This window comes from Mandrillus leucophaeus, unplaced genomic scaffold (genome assembly GCF_000951045.1).
Source record: "Mandrillus leucophaeus isolate KB7577 unplaced genomic scaffold, Mleu.le_1.0 Scaffold421, whole genome shotgun sequence".
In the NCBI taxonomy this organism is placed as follows: Eukaryota; Metazoa; Chordata; class Mammalia; order Primates; family Cercopithecidae; genus Mandrillus; species Mandrillus leucophaeus.
The window spans coordinates 1440264-1465775 of record NW_012104488.1 but is presented as its reverse complement, the minus strand read 5'-3'; the positions used below and the strand labels follow the sequence as shown (position 1 = coordinate 1465775).

The 25512-nt window shown below is 36.8% G+C and overlaps 1 protein-coding gene across 6 annotated transcripts in view; it reads right to left on the bottom strand.

Annotated features, from left to right (window-relative positions):
* Positions 1-25512, bottom strand: part of TRPC4 (transient receptor potential cation channel, subfamily C, member 4) — a 251741-nt gene that overhangs the window by 12918 nt on the left and 213311 nt on the right. For 4 of the 6 annotated variants that reach the window (XM_011992974.1, XM_011992975.1, XM_011992976.1 and 1 more), the window contains 4 exons: positions 25093-25232; positions 14448-14761; positions 5871-6066; positions 1583-1777 (listed from right to left, as the gene is read on the bottom strand). In XM_011992974.1, the coding sequence (XP_011848364.1) occupies positions 1583-1777; positions 5871-6066; positions 14448-14761; positions 25093-25232 (845 nt within the window). Of the gene's footprint in view, positions 1-1567; positions 1778-5870; positions 6067-14447; positions 14762-25092; positions 25233-25512 lie in introns of all 6 variants that reach the window. The other 2 variants (XM_011992973.1, XM_011992977.1) reach the window with 2 other exon arrangements.

Here is a 25512-nt window from a genome sequence, read left to right as displayed (position 1 = left end):
ATTAAAATTGGTGCCCTCAAAGATGGAACCCATGCCTTCGTACCTCTTGCCACTCCTCAAATTCTAGTTCAGTTATGACAAGGGGAACACATGCAGTAATTGCTTATTAAATCTAAGCTATAACATTTATTCTAAAACTTTTAACACAAAAGTCAAATATTTGGAGGAAAATAATTTCCCTCCCTTCTAAGGTCAGTGTTAAAGTTCATAAATTAGTATGAGGATGGCAGGATAAGGCTTTGTCACAATCTGACTTTGGTTTCTAAGGTCAGATAAGTTCGCAAACTGTAGTCCCTCAAATCTATGGGTAATAGTTTATAGGAAAGAATATAACTGCATCTCCTAATCACCTCTTTGTAACATTCACTTGCCAGTCAATTTCTCTAATTAGAGTTGTTACTGAGATGAGAGGAAAATTAATGCCACTGTCAGTAGGAGAAAGCTCCATTTGGTGCTGATGACAATGCCTGGTAGGCAATGAAGTGAAAGAGTGGGAAGGGTTTCTTAGGGCATAGCAGTCACACACCATGTCAAATAAAATTGAAAACAAATTAATATTTTTTATTTTTAATTAATCTCAAATATTACTTGGTAATCCTAATATAACAACATTTTCAAATACTTCCAAAGCAATTTTCCTGAGAAGATCAAAGTGACTAATGAGTATCAGTGTGTTAATTCCCAAAACATCACTATGAGAACTTTCAAAATTAGAACGCAAAGGGAGGAAGGCGTGAAGAATGATTTGATTTGTCTTATGTCAATGGTATGGCTGGACCAAAAGCTTAATGTGATGTATCTTCTGCTGGAATTGCTTGAAACCTTGACTTCTAAAATGAGGAAAGGGAAATATCATCTTCCAGTTTACCACGAGCATGGTTCTGAGCAGTCTCTCTCTCTCTCTCTCTCTCTCTCTCTCTCTCTCTCTCTGTGTGTGTGTGTGTGTGTGTATATATATATATGTATATTTAGATGCCTAACTTCTTGGCATCTAATATGATAGGGAGTAGACGCAACATATTGAGTAATTAAACATGTTCTGGAATCACAGTTGACAGTTGGCACAGCATATTTAAGTTATAATATTCAATCATTTAATTGAGAATTCTTATCAAGCATAAAATGCTCCGTGTAAGGACCTCTATGTTAGGCACGAGGAATTTGAGGTCACTAAAACACATGCCCTGCCCTCATGGAGCATACAATCCAGAGGGGGAAACAGACAATGAGGAATAAATGCCACAAATAACCTGCTGTCACATTCTGCAAAGACCTAGAAGTCAAGGTACTAAGACAGAGTATGCCAGTTCCCCATCCTTGGCTAGCAGAACTTGAGGGCTGTGTGAAGAGCAGAACTTCTATTAAAATAGCAGTGACTGCCCTTGATGCAGGAAATGCACTTGTGAAGAAATCCTAGTTAATCAGACACTGCCTTGGTCATGGGAGATGTGCTATAAATGTTCATGACATGCAGTCGGTAAGAACAAAAAGGCTAAAGACCTGAACATGTTCATTAAAGACTACAAATATATTCAAATACACAATTTAGAAAAAGAGTAATACTAACATGCTGTGTTCTTACCCCTATTGTTCCAAAACTTTCTGGTTTTCTTCTCATCTGTTTCTTGCACAAGTGTGTCCAGATCCATTTGATCAGGTACCAGAGAGACTTGGGGCTCGGGATGACATTGAAGGGAGTAGGCAGAGTACCTCCTTCTTCAAAATAACTCATCCAAAGCTTTGTTCGTGCAAATTTCCATTCTATATCTGCATGGTCCTGAACAGGAGAACATGACAACTGATGACAGGTTCCTTAATTAATAAGGTACCATAAATTTCACAGACAGCCTGTAACCTGACTTCAAGCAACTCTTGGAACATTAATTAAATTGCTTCTAAAACCACCACTGACTCCCAGAGATAGTCATCTAAACATTTCAGATGGTGGCTTAACCTAGAGTAGTCACAGGTCTTGTGTCACTTCTCATACTTCCTTCTTCAGTGAAACAGACATCTAAAATAATTCCACGTGAAAAAGACTGCAGTAATTAGTTATGACTTGAAGATTAGCCTCCATCTTCTGCACTGTAGGCTCACGTTAGCGCAGTTCCATTTGATTCAGAAATAGACTTTCTGTCTTAACCAAAGTCTTGTATTCCTGTTTCGATTAATGTTACCTCCACAGATGCTCATGGCTTAGCCTTCAGTGTTGCCAGGAAAAGTCTTATTGGATATATTTTCATGTGAATATTATTGCCCACCTTTGGCCAACGGAAATAAACACAGAAAGAAGTTCCCCTAATAAATGTAGAATTGGGCTTCTCTGACACACCATGGAATCTTGACCTAACTTTGGACAGATTTCACCAAAGAGCAGTATGGCCAGTGGTTGCCCACAATCCTGAGGCTATCCCCTTCATCATGTATTACCCACTCCACTTTATTAACCTCCTGGGGAAACTTTGGAACATTTGTGGCAATTAGATTTGGGGCGGCCAGTCTCTTCTTAGAAATGTAGCCATATATCTGATTTAAGCAGAAAATCTGAGAAGTAGGAGGTGGTAGAGACTGGGCATACATTCATTTTAAGAATTCAGAATAGTTCATTGTAACCAGTTAATATCATAAACACGAACTCATATTTTACAGTAGGAGAATAATCTTCAACTATGTTTCATTTTGATATTCCTAAATTGCTGTATGCTGATGAATAAGTTATACATACATTTCTACTCTGCGCAACATGGGTTTTAATCCAGATACTGGACAGATTGTGCTTTGAACAAGAATCACCATAGCTAGAAATTGCATGGCCTTATTGTTACTAAGCGAATGTTTGATAAATGGGAACACAGAAGCTGCAGTTTCTCTCCCTTTTCCCCTCCTCTTTCTTTCCTTTCTTATTTCTCCCTCCTTTCCTTTCTGTTTCTTTCTAAACAAGCTTATCGGTTCTGGCTGATTATGCTGCATTGGTAAAGAGAATTGTATATATTGTTTCCTGCAGGCATAGAGAATGGGACTCAGTAGATCTGGCTCAAGGAAATAAAAAGGCAATCACTTAGATAAAGCATTGGCCTGTGAATAGCTCCTTCTGATTCTCTGATTCCTAGGGAGTCTCAAATTATGTTATCTTATTGCAATCACTAAGCAAGTGCTTTCTTTGTTCATGATTTAGGATTTTAAGAGGGTCTATAACATAGTCTATAGTGCTTAGAAAATCTGGAGATAAAAAATTCTAAGCTGGTGATGACTAGATCCACCTTCCACTACTCACCTTCTAACTCCTAGTCAACATTTGAAACTCGGCTTAAGAATCCTCTCTACTCAGAAGCCTGCTCTGCCTCCCATCAGTCCTGAGCTGCCTCCTATTTCCAACCCCAGTCAAGGTCCCCTCTTCCATACTTTCATGACATCCTCAAATTTCTTTTCTCAATATTGAAATTATTTATCGATTCTTTATCTCTACTATATCATTTTTTTGTTGTTGTTGAAAACGGGACTTTTTAATTCTTTGTATCCCTAAAATTAAGCATATGTCTGGTATATAGTTGGTTCACTATAAATATTTAATCAATGAACAAATGAGTGAATGGAAAACAGGCTTTAGTTGAGGCCTACATAACTGCTTCTGCCTTTCAACAGTTAAATTTTCCTCGTTTTTCAAGGTTTAACTATGACTCTGAGTTACAGTTAGCAAGAAAAAAAGAGACAGAAATAAAAAAAGAAAGAATGTAAAAGATAAAGAAAGGAAGAAAGAAAGGTAAAGAAAGATAAGAAAGAAAGAAAAAAAGAAAGAAAGGGAAGAAAGAAAAGAAAGAGAAAGGGAAGGAAGGGAGGAAGGAAGGAAGGAAGGAGGGAAGGGAGAAAGGGAGGGAGGGAGGGAGGAAGGAAGGAAGGAAGGAAGGAAGGAAGGACCGACTGACCCAAGGACCCAAGGACCCAAGGACCCAAGGACCCAGAGTATATTCTGCTATTCTGGAACAGGGGAAAGCAATGCTTGGCATATTCATGCCTCAAGGAGGCTTCATGCATGGAGACCTGGAATCACACCTGTCTCAGGTGCTTAATGCCTGTTTTGTTCTCCATACTCTTAGGGTTTGGGCTAAGTAGAAATAGAGAGTTGAAGATGATTCTCATCTCTGTAATGAAGTTACCTAGAAAAGCACGCCTCACAAAGAAGCAATAAAAAAAGTCATAATATTCTTAGTGTTTTCTTCTTGATGAAATTGGGACATTTAATGTTTTAAAAGATCCAGGCCGGGCGCAGTGGCTCACGCCTGTAATCCCAGCACTTTGGGAGGCCAAGACGGGCGGATCACGAGGTCAGGAGATCGAGACCATCCTGGCTAACACGGTGAAACCCCGTCTCTACAAAAAAAAAAATACAAAGAATTAGCCGGGCGAGGTGGCGGGCGCTTGTAGTCCCAGCTACTCAGGAGGCTGAGGCAGGAGAATGGTGTGAACCCGGGAGGCGGAGCTTGCAGTGAGCTGAGATTGCGCCACAGTACTCCAGCCTGGGCCACAGAGCGAGACTCCGTCTCAAAAAAAAAAAAAAAAAAAAAAAAAAAAAAATCCAAATTGCTGGCAGCTTCCTTGTATCTAGCTTTAAAGGACTTCTAATTTGTTGTTGTTGCTGATGTTCTGGAAAACAGAACCCACATTTTGGCAATATGTTAATTAGGAGAACATAGAACTTCTGACACAAAAATTTAGAGTCCATAAAAATTTCAGATCATGAGATGCTTAAATGAAATCCAAAGTATCCACAAATTCGGACATTAACCTCCAAATCCTAGGACCTACCTATTTCCAGAGGAATTATCTATGCATTTGGAATACTTTAGCCTGTGAATCGGTAAATAAAAACCATCTATTTTCATGTTCTATGCAGTTTTTCATCAGTGATGAGTGTCTTATGAGAAAAATGTGCCCCTTAAAGACAGCTGAAGTAAAATTCAGAGTTTTGCTTGACAAAAACACAGTAATAACTCTTCAGAGATTTAACCATAGATTCAAAGGTATAATGTAATGTAGTTATTTATGAAGAAAATGGGAAAACTATAATTATGCTTATAAAATGCTGCTTGTCTAAGGTATAAATATGAAAGACTTAACTATGTTTCATTCCACTAAGGGTTCTGATTTGCTGCTATTGCTAGTGGTCAGAGACGTATATCACTAGTATGTACGTTCAAGCAGATAAGTTCAAGCTTTGTCCTTCTTGTGCATTGCTGTATTTCTGGTGCCCAGAACAGTACTGGACAACACAGTATGTACCAAGTAATTATGTGTTGAATGAATAAGTAAATAATGTATGCTAAGTTGTTTCGATTCCAGAGTTTCAAAAAAAATGTATTGTATTGTGTATTATCCTACAGAATTTAATACTACTTCTCTGAATACATTGCTTTCCCTGAGTTTTAAGAAATTGAAAATCCTACGACTTCTCCCCTCCCCAGACTCCTCTCTGGGTTATCTTTTGTATCTTCCCCTACAGGAATGACTTTGCTTATGTGAGGGTGGCAGGTTAAATGGACTGACAGGAGGCAAAACCTATTGTTCACTGCACAGAGATGAGCTGCTTGTTTGTAAGTCAGATCTCAGCTATTATTTCCCATAGCCAGTGACTGCCTGGCAAAATGGATTTGGTTTATCTTTGTAATCATGTGTAACATGACAAAATCAGATTAACTTAGAGCTACATATAGGGTGCTACTGCTCAGAAATTTCAAATTAACCATTGATAATTCTTATCTGTCTCATCAATGGCTAATTATAGATTTTATTTATGATGGTAAGAAGATGGCGTATAGCTGACAACAACAGATTCTAGAGGAAATATTGAATTAAAATAAAGCTGGTCAACTTACAGCAATCAGTTGGTAAGAATTATTCATCATAGCTATTAACATGTTGAGTAGAACAACCAGAGAGATGACATTGTATGTCCCAAACATGGTGGCACCAACAAACTCAGTAAATTCATGCTGTGCTTTGACATTGGTCACATATAAATTGATGAGTCCAAATATTGACCAAAACAGGGACTGCAGTGTCTCAAATAACCTGTAATAAAGATAAAATGATACTAATAGCTATATTAATGGAATAATTATACATAAGATATAACAATAAAGCTTGGTGTTATTATATGTAAAATTAAACATTAATATCAACAGTAAAATAACCTTTTAGGACAATTATAAAATTAAATGATAAAAAGAGTGAAAGAAAACTGTTTTCCTCAAACTAGTAGAAATGGTGTACTTAAATTTCCCAAGAGCTTTGAAAGCTAAATTTAGTTTCTTAGGGCAGAGAGAGGCAAATGTGGCACGGGTACTGAGTTAAGAATGGTTTTTACTTTCTCAAATGGTTGGGGAAAAAAATCAAAAGAGTGATATTTTGTGACATGAAAATTATGTAAAATTTACATCTCCATATCCATAAATAAAATTTTATTGAAACGCATCCATTCTCATTCATTTATTCATTCCCTATAGCTTTGTTTGTGCTACAATGGCAGAAGAAAGTAGTTACAGCAGAGAACATATGGCTCAGAAAACCAAAAATATTTACTATCTGTTTCTTTTCATAGAACATTTGTCAATCTCTGTCCTAGGGGGCACTAAGTCATCACTAAGAAATAATAGATCCCAAATTTTAGGCTTTAAAAAAGTCTGTTCTTTTACTGATTTTGCTTTGGTTGTAGGAGAATTGAGAACATTATAATTATTACAGATTTCCATGTTTACAACTAAAATTGGACATCTTGTAAGATGGCAGAGTCTCAGAATGCTTAGATAATAAAATTTGGTGGGTTTTTGTTTTTTTGGTATTTCAAGGAACATTTTATTTATTGTAGCCAATGAATGAGCTCTGGCTATTTTATTGAAAATAAATAACTTGCTCCAAAAAATGAAATAAGCTGAGGAGTATCTGAACCCAAATGGAGAATTGTTTGTTTCAAAGAGACCATAATAATACACTAATACAGTGTAAAAAACGATAATAGAGCTTTCATACTTCTTGATAAATCATTAAAATGAGACTATTGAAATTACAAAAATAAAACGAAAACCTTCTCATACTGGGCATGATGACTAAGGGGGTAGGATTTCTGTCTGTCGGGAGATTAGCATTAGATTGGAATGGTGTTGCAGAACCAAGTCAATTATGGCTTCTGGCAACTCTCAGCCCCAGTAGCATTGTCCCCTGTATGCCCTTTTACGGAAAGATAGTCCTTGTGTAAGACTCTGGAGCTCCTCAGCCAATGCCTCTGTGGATTAAGTCAATCATGGTCAAGTGACCCAAGGACAGACAATTCATATAAGGCCAGTGGCCTGTGGCATGTACTAAGGCAAAAATGATCAGAATTCCCCTCTAGACAAGTTTGCCTTAAAAATATCAAGATAATTGCCCAAAGGGGTTGAGATGGCAGGGGTTATGATGTGGAGTCAGAGTCACTGGAATGACAGGATGCCAAGGGTCTGAGACAGCGCAAACTAAGAAACAGAGAATTGAGGATGAATAAGCCAGACAATAAGTAAACTCGGAATAAGGATGAAGTAGCTGACTCACTTTAATGCTGACACACAGAGTAACAATCCCATGGCCCAGCACTATGTCAACTCCGGCTCTTCCTAAAGCTGGGGCTTGCTCTAGGTTCTGCCCTTGCAAAGATAAACCCTTACTCAGAAGATTGAAGGGCTATAATTCTGTGCATGATTTTTATAGCAAAATGCCTGTTACTTGAAATAAGCCATGAATTCTGATGCATATAACCAGGAGATTCTAACTAAATATGCCTAATTGGCATTCAGGATGGAAATTGCTTTATTAAAAAGGTAAAAAATTTTGTATTTTTAATTGAGCAACTAGTTTTAAGATATAAAATTAACTATTTATTTTCTAGAGCTGTAAAACGATGGAACAACAGATTATTGTGAAGCAGAAAGAGCACTGATCTGATCAACTTTAGCCAAACTGTGATTCTTAAATGGAATGCTGTACATTCATTCTTAGGGGAAAACCCAGATGCCAGATTCCAACAATATTAGAGAGCATTAAATCTGGCTCATCGGCCCTAGACAAAGGCCACTAAAGCCACTCTTTGAAAGTCTCTCAGGAAAAAGTAAATTTGGCCCATGGCCACGAATTCTTTATTTTTAGTAACTTTAAAGACAATTCTAAAATTAATCATAGTGTCCTTTGGATTTAATGTGAAATAATTGTATTATTTCTTTCCAAATAGTGTATGTTCTCACTGTGAGTATACATATAAAAATCAGCTAGTTTTCCTGACATGAATAGCAATTTAAGGAAAGTTATAAGTTAAATATTATAAGTTATAAAATATATTGTGTAAAATGTTACCACATAAATCCCATTACAGGTTCTTTTTCAAATAAAAACAATGATGCAGAATAAACGGCTTATTATTTTGAATAGTATACATTTGCTCCTGTCTAAATACTAACTACTAATCTTAGGAAATATTAGTAAACACTTTTGCAAAATATTTGTTGATGTTTAAAAAAATTTAAAGGGGGCCGGGTGCGGTGGCTCAACCCTATAATCCCAGTACTTTTTGGGAGGCCGAGACGGGTGGATCACGAGGTCAGGAGATCGAGACCATCCTGGCTAACACCGTGAAACCCCGTCTCTACTAAAAAATACAAAAAAATTAGCCCGGCGTGGTGGCAGGCGCCTGTAGTCCCAGCTACTCGGGAGGCTGAGGCAGGAGAATGACGTGAACCCGGGAGGCAGAGCTTGCAGTGAGCTGAGATCCGGCCACTGCACTCCAGCCTGGGCGACAGAGTGAGACTCCGTCTCAAAAAAAAAGAAAAAAATTTAAAGGGGAAAATTCTAAGTAAAGTGACATTTCATGATTACTCATGGATTCTTTCTTTCTTTGATATTCCTTCTTTCAGTGGAATAAGTCAATGGTGAGGATTAAAGACTAGTTCCACTTAACTAAAATATATTTACTTCTCAGAGGAATTAAGACCCTGGTCTTAAAGTGTTTCTCAATGAATTGTTCAGATAATAGGTGGATTTTTAAAAAATCGGTCTGGGTTAACATTTCAAAGCCATTGCTTTCAGAAATGTTTTTTTCATTATTAATTCCCAAAACTATTGAGACCAACATTGCCCATAAATTGAAGGATCCTTACTTAAAGCATCACGTCTCAGAATGCCTTTATGTGACTAATATTTTTCTTGTTCTGTGGTAAGATATGAACTGAAAGCTCTCCAAGATAATGCTACAAATTTATTTAAGTGACATTTAGTACAAAACTTGGGTCAAAGACTAAATTCTAACAGTCTGTATGGGTGGACCGAGGTCCTGCCTTCCTAATGATAACATTTTGTCTCTTGCTTTGAATGTATTGCTCAACATCTACGTTATTTAATTAGCTTGTTTCCCTGATTATATATTTACAGCCAGAAAAATTGAATGTGTAAAATGTAATATATTCCACCGTTGAAGTTTTCCTCTATCCCGTGGGACTAAAACAATGAGCAAACATAAATTAATAAAAATTCATCTGAATATTTTATCTTTAGCTTACAAGCAAGAATGTAATATTAAAATAGTGTATGACTCCAACTGGCCAATTACAACTATTAGGAATACAGCTCCAACAAATATAAAAGGGCTTTGCTTAATGAGACAATACCTGTCACAAAGCCTGTGCTCCTCTCTTCATAAGAGAGTACCGTGCCAGGGGCTAATAGCTTAAAATTGCACATAGAGTAGTTTCAACAACTAAATACTCTATCTTTTGGTAACATGCAGTTCTTCTCAGGGTATTGAGAGAATAACCTGGAAAGGAGCAGAAGGAAGTATCTGTTCACTGGTGGGAAACTGCATGAAGTCACATAGAAGACATGGATCACAGCCTGACACTGGGTGTTCGCAGCTAGGCAGAAGATCAGAAAAGGCCCCCAGAAAAGGCCTCCTGGAAAAGGTATATCTGAGGTAGGATTTGGAAAAAAAAAAAAAGCCAAATGGAAGGACAGAATAAGGACATTCTCGAATAAGAGAAGAAAATACATATTTGGAGATTTATATTTATAATCCATCAGGAAATATTGAAGAGTAAAGTATTGCTGGGGGATTGAAAGATGAGACAAGATAAGGAAGTGATACAGAGGATGTTCGTCTCCTTCAAATACCATGTTGAAATGTAATCCCTGATGTTGAAAGTGGGGTGAAGAAGGATGTGTTTGAGTGATGGTGGTGGATCATGGGTTGCTCACAAAAGGCTTAGTGTCATTCTAGGAGCAATTAGTGAGTTCTCACAAGATCTGATTGTTGAAAAGACCTCTGCACCTCCCTCCCTTGCTTCCTTCCTCTTTCCCCCTGTGATGCCTGCTTCCCACTTCCCTTAGCCTTTCACTGTGAATGGAAGCTTCCTGAGGCCCTCCCCAGAAGCAGATGTTGATGCTGTGCTTCTTATAGGGTGTGCAGAGCCATGAACCAAATAAACCTCTTTTCTTTGTAAATTACCCAGTCTCAGGTATTTCTTCATTGCAACAAAAATGGACTAAGACAGGAGGCAGGGGACAGACAGATCAATGAATCTAAAACGTCAAGCTAAAGAATGTGGCAGTATCCTGTAAGCAATAGGGAAACCATTTTGGCACTTTAAACAGAGGACCCTCAGATTTTGGTTTAGAAATATAACTCAGGAAGCAAGATGGAAGACATGAAATAAGGCAGAGACCAGGGGCAGGGGTACTTAGATTTGGGCATGAGTGGAGAGCAAGGGGAAGACAGTGCCAAGATAATAAGAGTGGGAACAGACATTTGTTGACTGACTACACATGGAAGAGATGAGAAGAAGGTAAGATCTAGAATAAGATATACATTTTTGATGTAAGTTTCTGGGTGGATTGTGGTCATGTTGACTAAGAAAAGGAATTAAGCAGGAGGAAGAATACGTTTTAGAGAGACTATGATAAATTCTCTTTGATTGAATGTAAGTCTTCAAGATGCATGTAAAGAGAAGTGTCTAATAGATGAATATATTGTGCAATCCAAGGATAGAAATTGGTGTTAGTAATATAAATATGCAAGTCATGTCGTAGACATATAGAGCCAGTTCCAAAAGCATAGATGAGTTTTCATAGGGGTACTGTTAAAAGGGTCTCAGGTTAGTATGCTAAGACATACCACTATTTAAAAGCAGTAATGAAAATAAAAAATTATCAGAGTAAAGTTAGGGTTAGGGTTAAAGTGAGAAAGGCTAGAGAAGTAAGATTTGAAGTGAAAAGGGTAATAATATGGAAGTTAAAAGGGGACAAGATTTCCAAAAAGGGAAGCATTAAACAGGGTCAAATGAAGCAGACACATTAAGTAAAACGTGAGCAGATAAATGTCCATAGTTAATGGTGATAAGAAGGCTCTAGATGATAATTTTTAGGGCAGTTTTAGTGGAATGGTGGAAGCAGAAGCCAAATTGTAATTGGATGAAGTCTGAGTGAGAGGTGAGAAAATATCATATCTTGCATAGGCTTATTTTAGGGTTACTTGGATGAAAGAAATGAGAGAAACAGGAGTGGTAGCTAATGGGAAATACTAGGTTCAAAATTTCTACAAAGTTTGAACCTGAGTGGAAGGAATAATAGAGATGAAACCTCATGAGAGATATGTGAGAGATAATCCTCTACCATTGCCAATCATGACAATAATAAGAGTAGCTACCATTTTTGATGACATTGTATGACATGCACTGTGTTAGGTACTTTATATGAATTATTTTATTTTTAACCTTCACATAGAATAAAGTCTCAGAAATAGTGGGTAGTTTTTAATTTATGAATCATACAGAATTACAAAAAGAAAATTAAAGACAAAAGAAAGCACTGAAGTAAGATGTAGAGCAGGGGCCGCAACGGTATCACTATATACCCTGTGACAGTGACTGATGTCCGTTTTGCTTAAACAGAGTCATCAAGGGATAGGTGACTTATGTCTAGGACCTCCTGCTTCCTAATGCTAAGGGCTATTGATATATACTTTAATTTTTCAGTATCTTGAAGCAAAAACTAACTTGTGGCTTGCAGATTTATATTCTATCATTTAGAAAAAATAAGTGCAATAACTGATTTATTTGGGTTGAATGATATAGGCCTATAGTATTTAAGATATGTAATTATATGTTGTTTCTCATGACAATAGAGGAAACCATTGGTATAGACAAACGAAAGTAATACATAATTCCAATAATCCAATATATTGGATTTTGGAATAGAATTTATATTAAGTATTTTACATCTTACTTGTCTGGCCATAATCTCCTTCGATTTATGTTATGATTAGTTTGTAATATGTTATTACTTACAAAGAAACCAATACTAGGGGCAAGGAAATTGCTAGGAATTTTAGGGGATCATAAATCATGACAGTGTTAGGTATAACCTATTGATTGCAGAGGAATCAGATAGGTGAGAAGGGTTGGGTCTGAGAACCAGAGCTTTTCCCCCAAAATAAAGAGGACCTAGGAGTTAACACAGTTTTAAATGCTGTGTAGAAGTTCTTTCTGGAAGGCAAAGGAGGAAGTCAGAAGGATATGGCAACAGGAACAGATGGGGTGGTTTTGGCAAGCAGTTTGCACCAGGTTATGCAGCGTAAAGTAAGAAGAAAGTTGTGAAAGAGCATTCACAAGGGTTCTCCATCAGAAATCCAGGAGACCAGCTGGCAGACAGACAAAGACGGTTAGAGCAGAACTCTCATTTATGAAGGAAGAGGTTGGTGGGATCTGACCATTGTAAATCTCTGATCTAGGTTTCCCTGGCAGAGTTGCAAGTCAAGAACCACAAATGAGACGGGGGTGGGGGAGTGGGTGGGGGAGGAAGAGAAGTTCAGATATCAAAACTGAGATGCCATCCTAGGCCATGCTAGTTATGAGGATGTTTTTGCAAGGGATTTCATTGAATTCCTCCTGCCCAGGGTCAGAAGAGAGCAGTGGGAAGATGTCAAGACTGAGTGAACCAGTCAGGTCAAGAAACTGCTGCTTAGGAATACAGGATCAAGATGGAGCTGGAAGGCCGGCGAAGTGGCTCACGCCTGTAATCCCAACACTTTGGGAGGCTGAGGCAGGTAGATCCCTTGAGATTAGGAGTTCAAGACTCAGCCATGGCCAACATGGTGAAACCACATCTCTACTAAAAATAAAAAGATTAGCCAGGCGTGGTGGTGGGTGCCTGTAGCCCCAGCTACTCCGGAGGCTGAAGCAGGAGAATCACTTGAACCCTGGAGGCAGAAGTTGCAGTGAGCCGAGATCACACCACTGCACTCCAGCCTGGGTGACTGAGCAAAACTCTGTCAAAAAAAAAAAAAAAAAAAAAAGTGTTTTATTTAAGATCCATGGATGTATCAAATCTATTTCTGAAAACAATGAGGTATCAATGGCTGACATTTAAAAATTATGTGCAAATAAGAAGATGATGAATAATTAAAATGAAGTTTTAAATATTGGGGCTAAGATAAAACAGATGTAGAATTAAATCAACAAGAGCATTTTAGCTGTAAGTGAATTTGTTCATGTGATATTGAATTTTTCTTACTTGAGAAATTACCATCCTCTCTTATAGTATACATGATTCTATGATGGCTCATGAATAAGGTATGACTTTTAAAGTCACCTACAAAATGACTGTGTATTCAAATGTGGTTACTGTGTGGAGGAATATCACTTCACTTATTAATTCACCTACTAGTTAACCGTCTGTTTGTCACAGTGGGAAGGAAATGGGACAGATATATAGAGGAATAGCCTATGAGAGCTGTGTGACCATCAAACACAGTGCCCATGAAGCTGTGTGCTGTTAGCAAAGCCTGTTATGAGAATAACTGAAGAGAGTTGACAATAGACAGTGTCTATTGCTCATCCAGCTGTAAGGGCACAGAGAGCGTTGTGTGCATGGCAATAATGGCTAGATTCGTCTTAGATTTCCATCTGCGCTATTTTCAGATGCTTAAGTTTTTGTGTAGGAAACTAGAGAATGAAAGAGATACGTAAATGGACTTTAGTACCTGGGAAACACATAAGGAAACATTGAAACCTACTTGAATTTTCCAACATGAGTGGTTTTACATATGTTCTATCTTTTAATGTACTTGTAAGCTTTCGTAGTCCCTAGGTTACCTTTTTCGATTCTACATCTAAAAAAATAGTATCTATTGCTTTCTTTTTCATGAAGTCATTTACAAGAAAAGATGATTTTACTAAAATTTAAAATAAATGTGCCAGGTATTCTTTTTCCTGTCGGTAGTTTTCATTTCTGTTTAAAGCCACATGAATTCTGTTTTCTGCATTAAGCATAATTTTAATTCCCCATTTTCTTTATAACCATTTGTCATAGGTTTTTCAAGTTTGTGATGTGGTGCACTCTAAATGCTGTACAACATTACCAGTAGAAATGTCTATTAGACTTACGTCGAAAATGCATTATTCTGCTTTTCACATCGTATGCCTTTGCAGGTCAACCCTTTCGTTTCTTCATAATAGAAGTACAATTGATTTAGGCCATTTGCAAATGCTAGCAACACAAGGCAGTATATGAATAGAAACTTCAAAATGTCCAGGAGCATTCTTCCCAGAGATATTTGCAGAGGTCCCAGATGAGAATTTGCAGTAAACAGTGAGATCAGACGCAGAGAACTGAAGATGTTTGCAATAGCAAATAAAGCCTCTGCCACCAGAGTGGGATGCCACATGTCCCATGATTCTCGTGGATTAAGGGCACTGTACTGGAGAAAACAGAAACAAAGGGAAAGTAAAACCAACACACGCATATAAATATATCAAGGTCAGACCCAGAAGGTAAACTATTAAATTTTGAACAAAATAATTGATGACCTTGTTTTTGATTTTTGAACACACTTGCCAATTCTAGAGGAACACATGTAGGATACAAATTACATACAAATGAGTAGAAGTGGCGGTCTGTTGCTATGGAAACAGAAATGACCAATATGGGCAAAACCCATCAGTGCTTCCTCTCTGCTATGTCCTAAATGTAAATACAACCTAACTTACAAATCATCCCGGCAGTCATTGAATTGCTAATTTTTTACATTTAATATATAGGAAATATAACATTTATCCGAATGTTCCTTAAGTAGGTAAAATATGTGATTTGAGAAAAAAATTGCTACCTTAAACTTTGACCAGCAATTATTTAAAAAGTAAGCAGGTTAATTAAAATGTCAGATTTGAATTATCCTGATATTGAAACATACAAAGAGCGAAATAAAATTTAACTGTGTACTATCGAGGTAAATTTGTAGCCTTTTTTTTTTTTTAAAGGGTCGAAGCCAGGCATGGTGGCTCATGCCTGTAATCCCAGCACTTTGGGAGGCTGAAGCGGGCAGATTACCTGAGGTCAGGAGTTTGAGACCAGCCTGACCAACACGGAGAAACCCCGTCTCTACTAAAATACAAAAAAAAAGCCAGGCATGGTGGCGGGAACCTGTAATCCCAGCTACTGGGGAGGCTGAGGCAGGAGAATTGCTTGAACCCAGGAGATGGAGGTTGTGGTGAGCCGAGATCACGCCACTGCACTCCAGCCTGGGCAATAAGAGCAAAACTCCATCTCAAAAAAACAAACAAACAAAAAGGGTTGAATATCCTTTTTGAAATATTGCAGTATGAAAATCTGTAATTAAATCTGTATTAGAACTGAACAATAAATTGAATTATTTGCTTCATACACATCGCTGAAAAATATATCTAGACAACCAAGATATTTTTCCAATGAAAAGAAAGTTAGTGCTACTCTGAGTTCCACAGAATGTTTTTTATTCTTTTTATGGCACATTTTGCATCAAAGACCTTTACAAATGTGAATCAATTAATTCTCCTTGAAACTAATAGATAGTATTTTTTAATCTCTCTGGGGAGAAAATGTATTATAGGCTCCTGATCTTATTCAACACTCAGACTCTTGCTTGACTGGCGGTGTAAAACAATCAAGTTTGAACCAGAAGAAAATTATTTTCTATTTTTAAATCCCGATAAATGTTCTTGAACATTCCCACACATAGCTTCCGCATAAAATAGCTAATTACTGAAGATGTAAAAAAAAAGCTAAGATGTTTTTCTCTTTCATTATGACAAGTGTCAGAGTGAGTTAGATACCAAACATTATCTAATTCTCTGCTCTTAGTCTCGCTATGTATGATGCCACCTTTTCCTTCAAACACCAAGATCACATTCTCCTTCCTTTCCTCACTTCTCTCTTAAAGACACTCACATTTAAGTCCATAAATAGTGATAGCTGTCCCCCTATAATTGATAGCTAATTCTATCAACTATAGAATCAGCTCATAAATATTTATAGTTGAGGAATATCCCCCTATGTTGCTAGCTAATTCAATTTCTCTTCCTTTAACCTAATATAGCTCAGGACTGTATTTCAAGATATACAAAAAATGAAACGAAGTATTCTTAAGAATGCAATCATTTTCTTGAACTTCTTACAACATTTAACACAATGCCCTGAATATCGTGGGCGCTCAAGAAATATTTTCTCCTGTCAGGTATTCATAGTCCAGTGAGGCAGACAGGCACAACTAATTATAATAAAAATGCTCTAAGAGATTAACACAAAGTGCGGTGGGAATAGGGAAGAGGAAGTGATGAATTCTGTCTGGGGCTCCTGAGGCTAGGAATGGATAGAGATGATGTGTTGTCAAAGGTTTAAAAGTCCTTCAAATCTAGGAAAGATGCTATGCAGTGCTTTAGGTTTCACATCCAGGTCAGCTAGGATGTGGACCCATCATCACATTATGACTGGGTCAAGCTCTATTACGGACCTACTGTGAAAAGAGCCCTTCTTGGTAAATTATCTCAGCTGAGACTAAAAAAAAAAAAAAAAAAAAAATTCCTAAGAGGAAGGTTTTCCATTTTTACAGATTCTGTGCCATTGTGATTATTTAACTTGATTTCATAGTCTAGCACTTCTAGTCATGGCCAGGAAAAAGTGCTACATGAATATATTCACTTTATACAAGGTCAAAGCTTTAGGCAAAATATTGCTGGCATCTGGGTTAAAGGATGTTTCAATGGCAAAGAACCATTGGAAGTTAAAGATGGATAACTCCTGAGAAACTTAGGATCATCCTCCCAGAAGCTATGTGCTTACACTCAGAATAATAAACCTAGGGACTTTTGCCTCCCCAGAGACCATTTATTTACTTTAGTTGAAGTCTTTCTCTTTTCTTCTCCAGGGGAAAGAGAGGCAGCTGGCTCAGCTGCACGGTATGAGTTCTGAGACACATATTTTCCAACCTCCTCTCCTGGGGTACAACCCCTGTATACACAGGGTAAGGCTGGCTACTAGGTCCCCCACTGGGGACTGGGGGATGGGGAACCGATGCTAAGTTTGCTATGTAAGTAAATAATTTATCTGTTCTCTGATCCAAAAAACCTCATATCCTGTCACGGATTAAGAGATATAAATATGAAGCAATTATCTCTTGATTTTATTCTAAGTTTTGCTTTTTGAAATTTTTATCCCATCCTTCACACAGACATTTTCTTAAGTTTTTTTTTCGTTTTTTCTTTTCTTTTTTTTTTTTTTTTTTTGAGGCGGAGTCTCGCTTTGTCACCCAGGCTGGAGTGCAGTGACGCGATCTCGGCTCACTGCAAGCTCCGCCTCCCGGGTTCCCGCCATTCTCCTGCCTCAGCCTCCCGAGTAGCTGGGACTACAGGCGCCGCTACCTCGCCCGTAGTCATCATTTAACAAAGTGATTGTTATAATGCTGACAAATTGTAACATTCTTTGAATTTGTAGCAAATAATTGTAATTCTTCAATCAGTCAACGAATTTTCCACACCTATTCTTAGGAATTAAAATATTAATTTGAATTTTTAAAAAATGTCTTTGGCTCTGCTATTTAAGAGCAATTTATAAAACCTACCTTCACTTTTCATCTTTGCATGTTTGTCTTTGAGTGGCCTCTTCTCAGTCTCTTTTGGAAGTTCCTCAATCTCACCTGCCCCTTAGAAGTTGAGTTCACTTTTCAAGCCTCCTCTCTTCTCATTCTACACATTCTCCCTGGGTGTTTTCCAGGATTTCAACTCTCAGTGATTATTCTCAACTCTACATCTCCAGCTGAGACTTCTCACCTAACAGCCCTATTCTGCATTGTACTGTCTGGTTGACTTTTCCACTTGGATATCTCACAGGCATCTCAAACTCACAGACCGAAAGTGTAACTCATCACCTTTGCATCCTCAAACTCTTTCTCTATTTACCCCTTCTGATCTTATGAATGGCAACAGGTCACCAAGTCAGAATTTGTGGTTCATCCTAGAATCTTTTCATCTAAAATTCCAGCATCTAAATCTAAATCTTATGTAGGTTGCTTCCTTCTCTTCATCAGTACCCTCACTGTTTTAAAATAGTACCTCTTATTTCTCAGATATAACTGTAGCACCTTCCTCACTGCTCTCCCTGCCTGAAGTCTTATGTCCTCCATCATCTATGTATCTCCTCAAGAATCTTGTTTTTTGAGACGTAGTCTCACTCTGTCGCCCAGGCTGGAGTGCAGTCCCACAATCTAGGCTCACTGCAACCTCCGTCTCCTGGGTTCAAGCACTTCTCCTACCTCAGCCTCCTGAGTAGCTGTGATTATAGGCATCCACCACCATGCCCAGCCAAGTTTTACGTTTTTAGTAGAGATGGGGTTTCACCACATTGGCCAGGCTGGTCTTGAACTCCTGACCTCAGGTGATCTGCCCGCCTGGGCCTCACAAAATGCTGGGATTACAGGCATGAGCCACCGCGCCCAGCCCTCCTCCAGAATCTTTTAAAGGAGCCAACCAGACCATGTCACATATTATTTAATGTTCTTCAATCACAACATTGTCCTTGAGATGACCTTCTGGTTTTTCAACATGCTACATAGAGCCTCTGTGTTCTGACTTCTTTTAAAGATTTAACTGCCATTTGGCCCTAATTAGACACCTAATGTTTTGGCTCAAACTTTCAATACTGATAATTCCTCAGATTAGTTACACATTCTTACCAAAATGCTTTTCCATGAACATTGTACCATTTTTCTAGAACGAATTTAAATTCCAATTATTTTGTTATTCATTCATCAAGTATACATGAGTGTGCCTGCTCTGTGTCAGGCACTATCTTCAGGGTTCATGGTAGTGATCAAGGAAGATGCCATACGAGTTTACAACATGGTGAAGTCTTACATTAATCAAGCCGTGCTAATCCTTTACTCCAACTGCAGATGCATGGACACTAGGATCCTGCTGATCAGAGCTGACAGCTCCGTGTTGTAAAGTAATCCTTTAGAAAGAAATCAAGAACTACTTTAAACACACATAGGTTTTCTCGGATCATTAATTCCTGTATTCCTCCTTCTCTCAATTATTTGTTTTCAGTCTGTACGTACCCTAGTTCAGTTTTGCCCCAAGCCTTTATTTCCAATCAGATTCCTTTGAAAGAGAATTGCTTATTTTGCAGACTTGTATAATAGAGAGGTACCTTTGGATTACTTGTCAGATTCTTATGCGCGGAGCTCTGTCTACGGCATTTTTAGGTGCTGGACATCTCATAGAGTGCTTTGTATACGATAGGAACTCAAAAAGCACTCTGGGGAGAAGAATTATAGACGTATTCAAAAACAAAGTGGTTAGAGTATATGGATCATTTTTATAAATGTATCTTGACACAGATGTAACACAGAAGATTTGGGAACAGTGAGATGAGTATGAGAGGATGAGATGAGTTGGAGCCAAGTCATGAAGAGTTTAGCAGGAGTGTTAAGAGAGAAAGATGAACTGAATCATAATATTGGATCAGAAGTTTATTGAATGTAGGAAAATATGTTAGGTTATCTTTATATCCTTTATAGTCTCTGATGCATACTTGTGAATGTCAAGTAATAAATAGAAATGAGTAAAAGTTAAATTAATATGAAATAAAAATATTGGTCAGTGAGATTAAATAAGAAACATGTATTTGGTTTTAATGTGTGTTTTACATGGTGAAATCTTTTCCCTTTCTAGAAATTTATCAGATAATTAAGTAGTGAAAGACCAAAAAGACCAGTGTTTATACCAGGAAGGCATATTATTTTCTCTTCAAGTACGTAATTCTGATTAAACAACTAAGATTCAAATCTCTATAGCTTTTTGCCATAAAACTAAAGAATATCTTAGACAATCCCACACTTTGGGGAGCAGACTAAAGTTACATCATTTATAAAATAGAAAAAACACTTGCCCCTTTTCTAGTGAATAATAGACGGGATCTATGAGACTTGCAGTTAGAACTATTTAGAAGAATGGTGTTATAAAGAAAAGCCATAATGATGGTTAAAACAAATCTTCTTATTAATAAACATTTTGATTTTTTGAAAATATTATTTAAATTACACAGTGAAAAAGGTATTAGAATCGAATCATTTCTGCCAAACTGTTGAAGACAAATATGAGAAGTGTTACATACAGAAAAGGGGCTGGATAATATTTAGAAATAAACCAGCCCTAATGAAACTGCAGTAACATTTTATAATTGTGGTTCCCCAGGCGTCAACAAGCTCCAGATTAACTAATACTTCATACATAGTGAAAAGAGAAAATGATTGACAAACTGTCCTCTAGAGGATTAGGAGCAAATTTTTTTAAATTCACAACCCATGAGCTTTAAAATGCTAATAAATCAAGATATTCAAGAAAACACCACAAAACTTTGCATGTAAAATGGATAATATTGAAGCCATACATATTTTTATGCTCTGTCTTTGCACATTATAATACTGTTGCATTGTATATAAAAATTAAGAGCAAATACTGCATTTTTATACTAGATTCTATTCTATGACATTGTTTATTGATTTAATCTTCATAAACATTCTATTATGTTTTATTGTTATTATTGTTTTACAGCAGAGAAATTTGAGGCATAGATTCAGTAACTTGCTCCAAATCACATAGGTAGGAAGTGATATAAGTCGTAGTCACAGCAGTCCCATGGCCTTGGTTAGAAGGTCTGTTTTGTGTGTGTTTTAAAGAAAGATCTTTCCTGCAAGTAGATGAATTGCAAAAATGTGAGTGTCATGAACTGAACTGCACCTCCCCAAATTGAGCCCCCCAGTGTGATGGTATTTGGAGATGGTATTTTTGGGAGGTGATTAGGTTTAGATGAGGTCATGAGGGTGGACTTGCATGATGAGATGAGTGTCCTTATAAGGAGACACACCTTATAAGGAGAGAAAGTTTGCATTCTCTCCCAACCTCTTACGCCCCACCCCCACCAGGTGAATGTGACCAACCTTCTACAAGTCAGTGAGAGAGACCTCACCAGAAACCAACTATGCTGGAACCTTGATCTCAGGCTTCCAGTCTCTGTAATTGCAAGAAATAAATTTCTTGGTATTCTATTGTGACAAGCCGAGGTGACTAACACAATGGGCAAATCAAACAAGGGTGGACCCTATGACAGATGTATTCTAAAAGGTTCTCTTTCTGAAAAGAAGAATTATAACAAGATTCCCTTTTTTGGAGGGTGATACAGTTTTTTTGGTCCAGTTCTATGACTTAACCAAAATGACCTGTGAATGAATTTTGTTCTTGTTCAGGAATCCTCAGACAGGAGGTAGAACCTATACAACCCCAGCAGAGGTCCTAGTTATAACACTGGTAATCTCGTCTGAAGCAAAAGAGGTGAATCTATTTACAAAGGAGAATTATTAGCATGATTTCGTCTACCTCGTATTTCATAATTACTAAATCACATATCTCCCAGAACTTACTACCTAAATTTGTTCAAGTCCAATCTTCTATCATCTTCTCTTATGTTCACTGCTGTATTTCAGGCAATCATCATCATTTGAACCATTCTCTGCATAAATGTCATAAATGGATCCTTATAATTTAGGGTAAAATTAAAATAAAATAGGGTAAAATTCAAGCCCGATAGCAAGATGTGGAAAGCCCTTCTCACCTTCTCCCTGCCCACATTTTTAGGATAATCCAAAATAGATATTGAACTCTGCTTGCTAGACACTGTCACTTTTGCATATTGTGCCTTTTCTGTCTTGAATGCTCATGCATGTTCATGATCATGATAGATGTCCATTTGTACTGTCCTCTGGATAATTCCATGCCATTACAGAAAAGTTCAGTTCCTTCTCTCATGCTACAGTAGCCCCTATTATAGACCTTACTACATTGTAAGATCCTTGGTTACATGCATTTCTCTTTCATCTGCCTAACTGTGACCCAGTTGAAGGCAAGAGCTACCTTCTTGGGCAGATTTGCATTCTCAGCAACCAGATCAAAAGCTGTTTCTTAGTGTGCTCCAATAAATGCTTATTGATTTAATTAGCTTCTTGATTCACATAATAGCTGTTTGCTTTATCTACATCAGACTCTATTTTTTTCCTGCAAATAACCTACCTGTTCTTAAAATAATAATTTATAAGTTATTACAAATTAGCCTGAAAAAAATTGAATGACAGAACAAGCGTAAGGTAAGGAAGGAAAAATCAAAAAGTCACAGTGACATCACAGGTCCCACAAATACCAAATCAAAAATAATCTTTTGATTATTATCATCAACTTACAGATGATAAAATTGATACCTATATTCAATAACTTGCCCCATACCATACAGATTGAACATGGTGAAGGCAAGTATGGACCTAAAGCTCACACTCTTTTTAAACTAAAATAAAGCAAATGAGGAGACACATTAAAGACCTTACAAAAGGCAAGTCTAGTGGACTCATAGTATATGAGGAAGAAAGCAAAGACAAAAGTAAAAAAAAAAAAAAAGAAAGGAAAAATTAATTTAGTGTGTTTATTCTGTAACAGGCACTTTACATATATCGACTGATTTACTTCTCATGCCAACAGCATAAGGTAGAAATTATTATTTTTCTTATTTTATGGATGAGACTAACAGAGGTGAAGAAACAGGCTCAAGGTCACCCAACTAGTAAGTGATGGAGGAAAGGAGCACAAAAAATGTGATTTTACAGTGCATGCCAATGAATACATGCACCCAACTCAAACACATACATTGTGCTAAATGCAAATCCTTCAGAAAGGACATGTCATGGATTATATTTCCAATTATAGCTGAACTCCTATGACCATTTATTAACAAACTATGTATTTTTTGAAGACTTCACATTCCTTAGGTCGTCTTCATCTGCTGTAATTACTGTGCACTTCTCCATATCCCGTTTCCCCCTCTGCCCCCTCCTCTTCATCACTGGGGGTGAGTGAGTTTAATTCTAAACATAAAGAACAATGCTTAGATTTCAATGGTAAAATAGATTTTGCCAGTGTAGAATTTACAACTTTTTAACTAAATTAAAATCCCACATCTAAAAGTCTTGAGGTAAAACATCCACAAATACCCATTAATCTATGTAAGCATACTCACTACATGCCAGAGTTCTTATATATGAAAAAATATATGTGCTGTATATAAACATCATACAAATGTAACAAATACAAACATGATATAGCTTAGTTTAAATATTGTGTAAATAAATGTATAATAACAGTTTCTTTTGGACTCCATCTCACACTTCTCTGAGCTGTAGAACAGGTCTATACAATGCAATGTTCTTCATTCCTTAGATCAACTGTGTCAATATAAACTGGGAGTTTGTTAGAAATGCAAATTTGGACCTTGTCCTAGTACGCCTAACTTAAATCTGGTGATGGAGAAAAGGAGCCTGAATTTCAGCAAGCTCTCCTTATGATTCTTATCCACCTAGAAATTTGAGAAGAACTGCTATTGTGATATAATCCCAGAATTTCATAACAGCACAAAGCTACAGAAAAACTACCTATATTACTTTTAGAAGTAGGTCTAAACAATTTTATGTATACATCTAAGGATCATGACAGAAGAAGGGGACTGGAGAGCTAGGCGCTTAATCAACAGACTGCCCACCTCTTACAGAGATGCATAATCTCCTTTGGTTAAAAGAGTACCTCTGCTGTCTTAATTTTTTCAAGGTCATTTACCTCAATGCATTAATAAAATTACCAAATTATGTTTTCATTTTAAAATATACTTGCTTTCCATAAAATTGACAGAAATTGCTTTCCCCTAGTATTTTGGTGAGAACTGGTAGCATTTTAACTGAAAACTATGGCCTTTCCAACTTCAGACAATTTTGATTCTGTCATACCTGAAGGTTGCCCACAGAAGCAGAGGGCGTTATTTTAAGAACTAGGCTAAATGAATAAAAGTGTGTCTACATGTTAGAATTTCGTAGTTCAGATTATTAAATTGAATGCATTATTTATGTCATACCCAATTCGATATTCTTTCTTTCTTTATTTTTTACTAATTAAGTAGTCATTTTGAAATTTTTTTTAAAAGAAAGAGAAAAGGAAAGGGGGAAAAGGAAAATCAGTGAAGGAGAGAAGATAATCCTTTGGGTTGAAAGAAACCCAACAAAGTACAAAATAATCCCAATTGTCATGACAGAACAAAACTGTTTTATGCAAATTATGAGGTTGGGATAAGATTGATGGTGTACAAAATCTGGGGGAGTAATGAGTGTGTGAGATTTCAGGCACTGTCAAGTTGAATGGGATGAGGAGAAAGAAATTATATTCTGCTCTAATTATATCAAGTTGTATTAGTTTATACTGAATAATAATTTCAACGCTTTGAAAGAGTAATATTTTGATCTGTCTATGAAATTTTATCTATTAGTTATAACTGAAGAAAATAGATTTGGGTTGTCAAAATTTAAACAGTGTTTGAAGTAGAATTTCAGTAGAAATAGAAAGGATTAGAAACTAGAGCAGTTACCGTGAATAATTTTGAAACATCATTCTACTTAGCAGATGCAAGGGAATTGGGTGATAACTTCTACTTATAAAAATTTGTTTTGTGATTAAAGTTATGCATTTACTTATGTATTTTTATGCCTATATATCTATCAATAAAACCATGAGCTGATGAATACTACATCCAGAAAAAGTTCTAGGTAACTTTATTAATAAAATTAATATCAATTGAAAGTATATCATTAATAATCAGAACATATGCTTTACCAACAACATAAATAATAGTTACCTTTACAAACGCGACAATTTTCAAGGAGATTGTCGCTAAATATAAGGAGTTCATTACAAAGTCCATTAGATTCCACCAATCATGGATGTAGTCCTGAAGTCCGCCATCCCACATCTGTTTAATTTCTCCCCATATGAAACCTGCAATTATAGAAAGATTCATTATAAGTATGGTTTCAATAGAATCACTAAAAAAAAGCAATATACAATTTAACATTTACAGATCTCGAAGCTGCAAGAGACCACATTGTTATACTAGAATGCAACTTCTATTTTTTTATAGGTAATAATATTGAGTCCCAGCCATATTTTAAGACTTTCAGATACTAAGTTAATTCTGGAAGATGTTGTTAGGACAGCCTCACTTTCTTTTATCCATTTGATAAATTCATAAGGATATGTAGTTTTTGAGTTATACAGT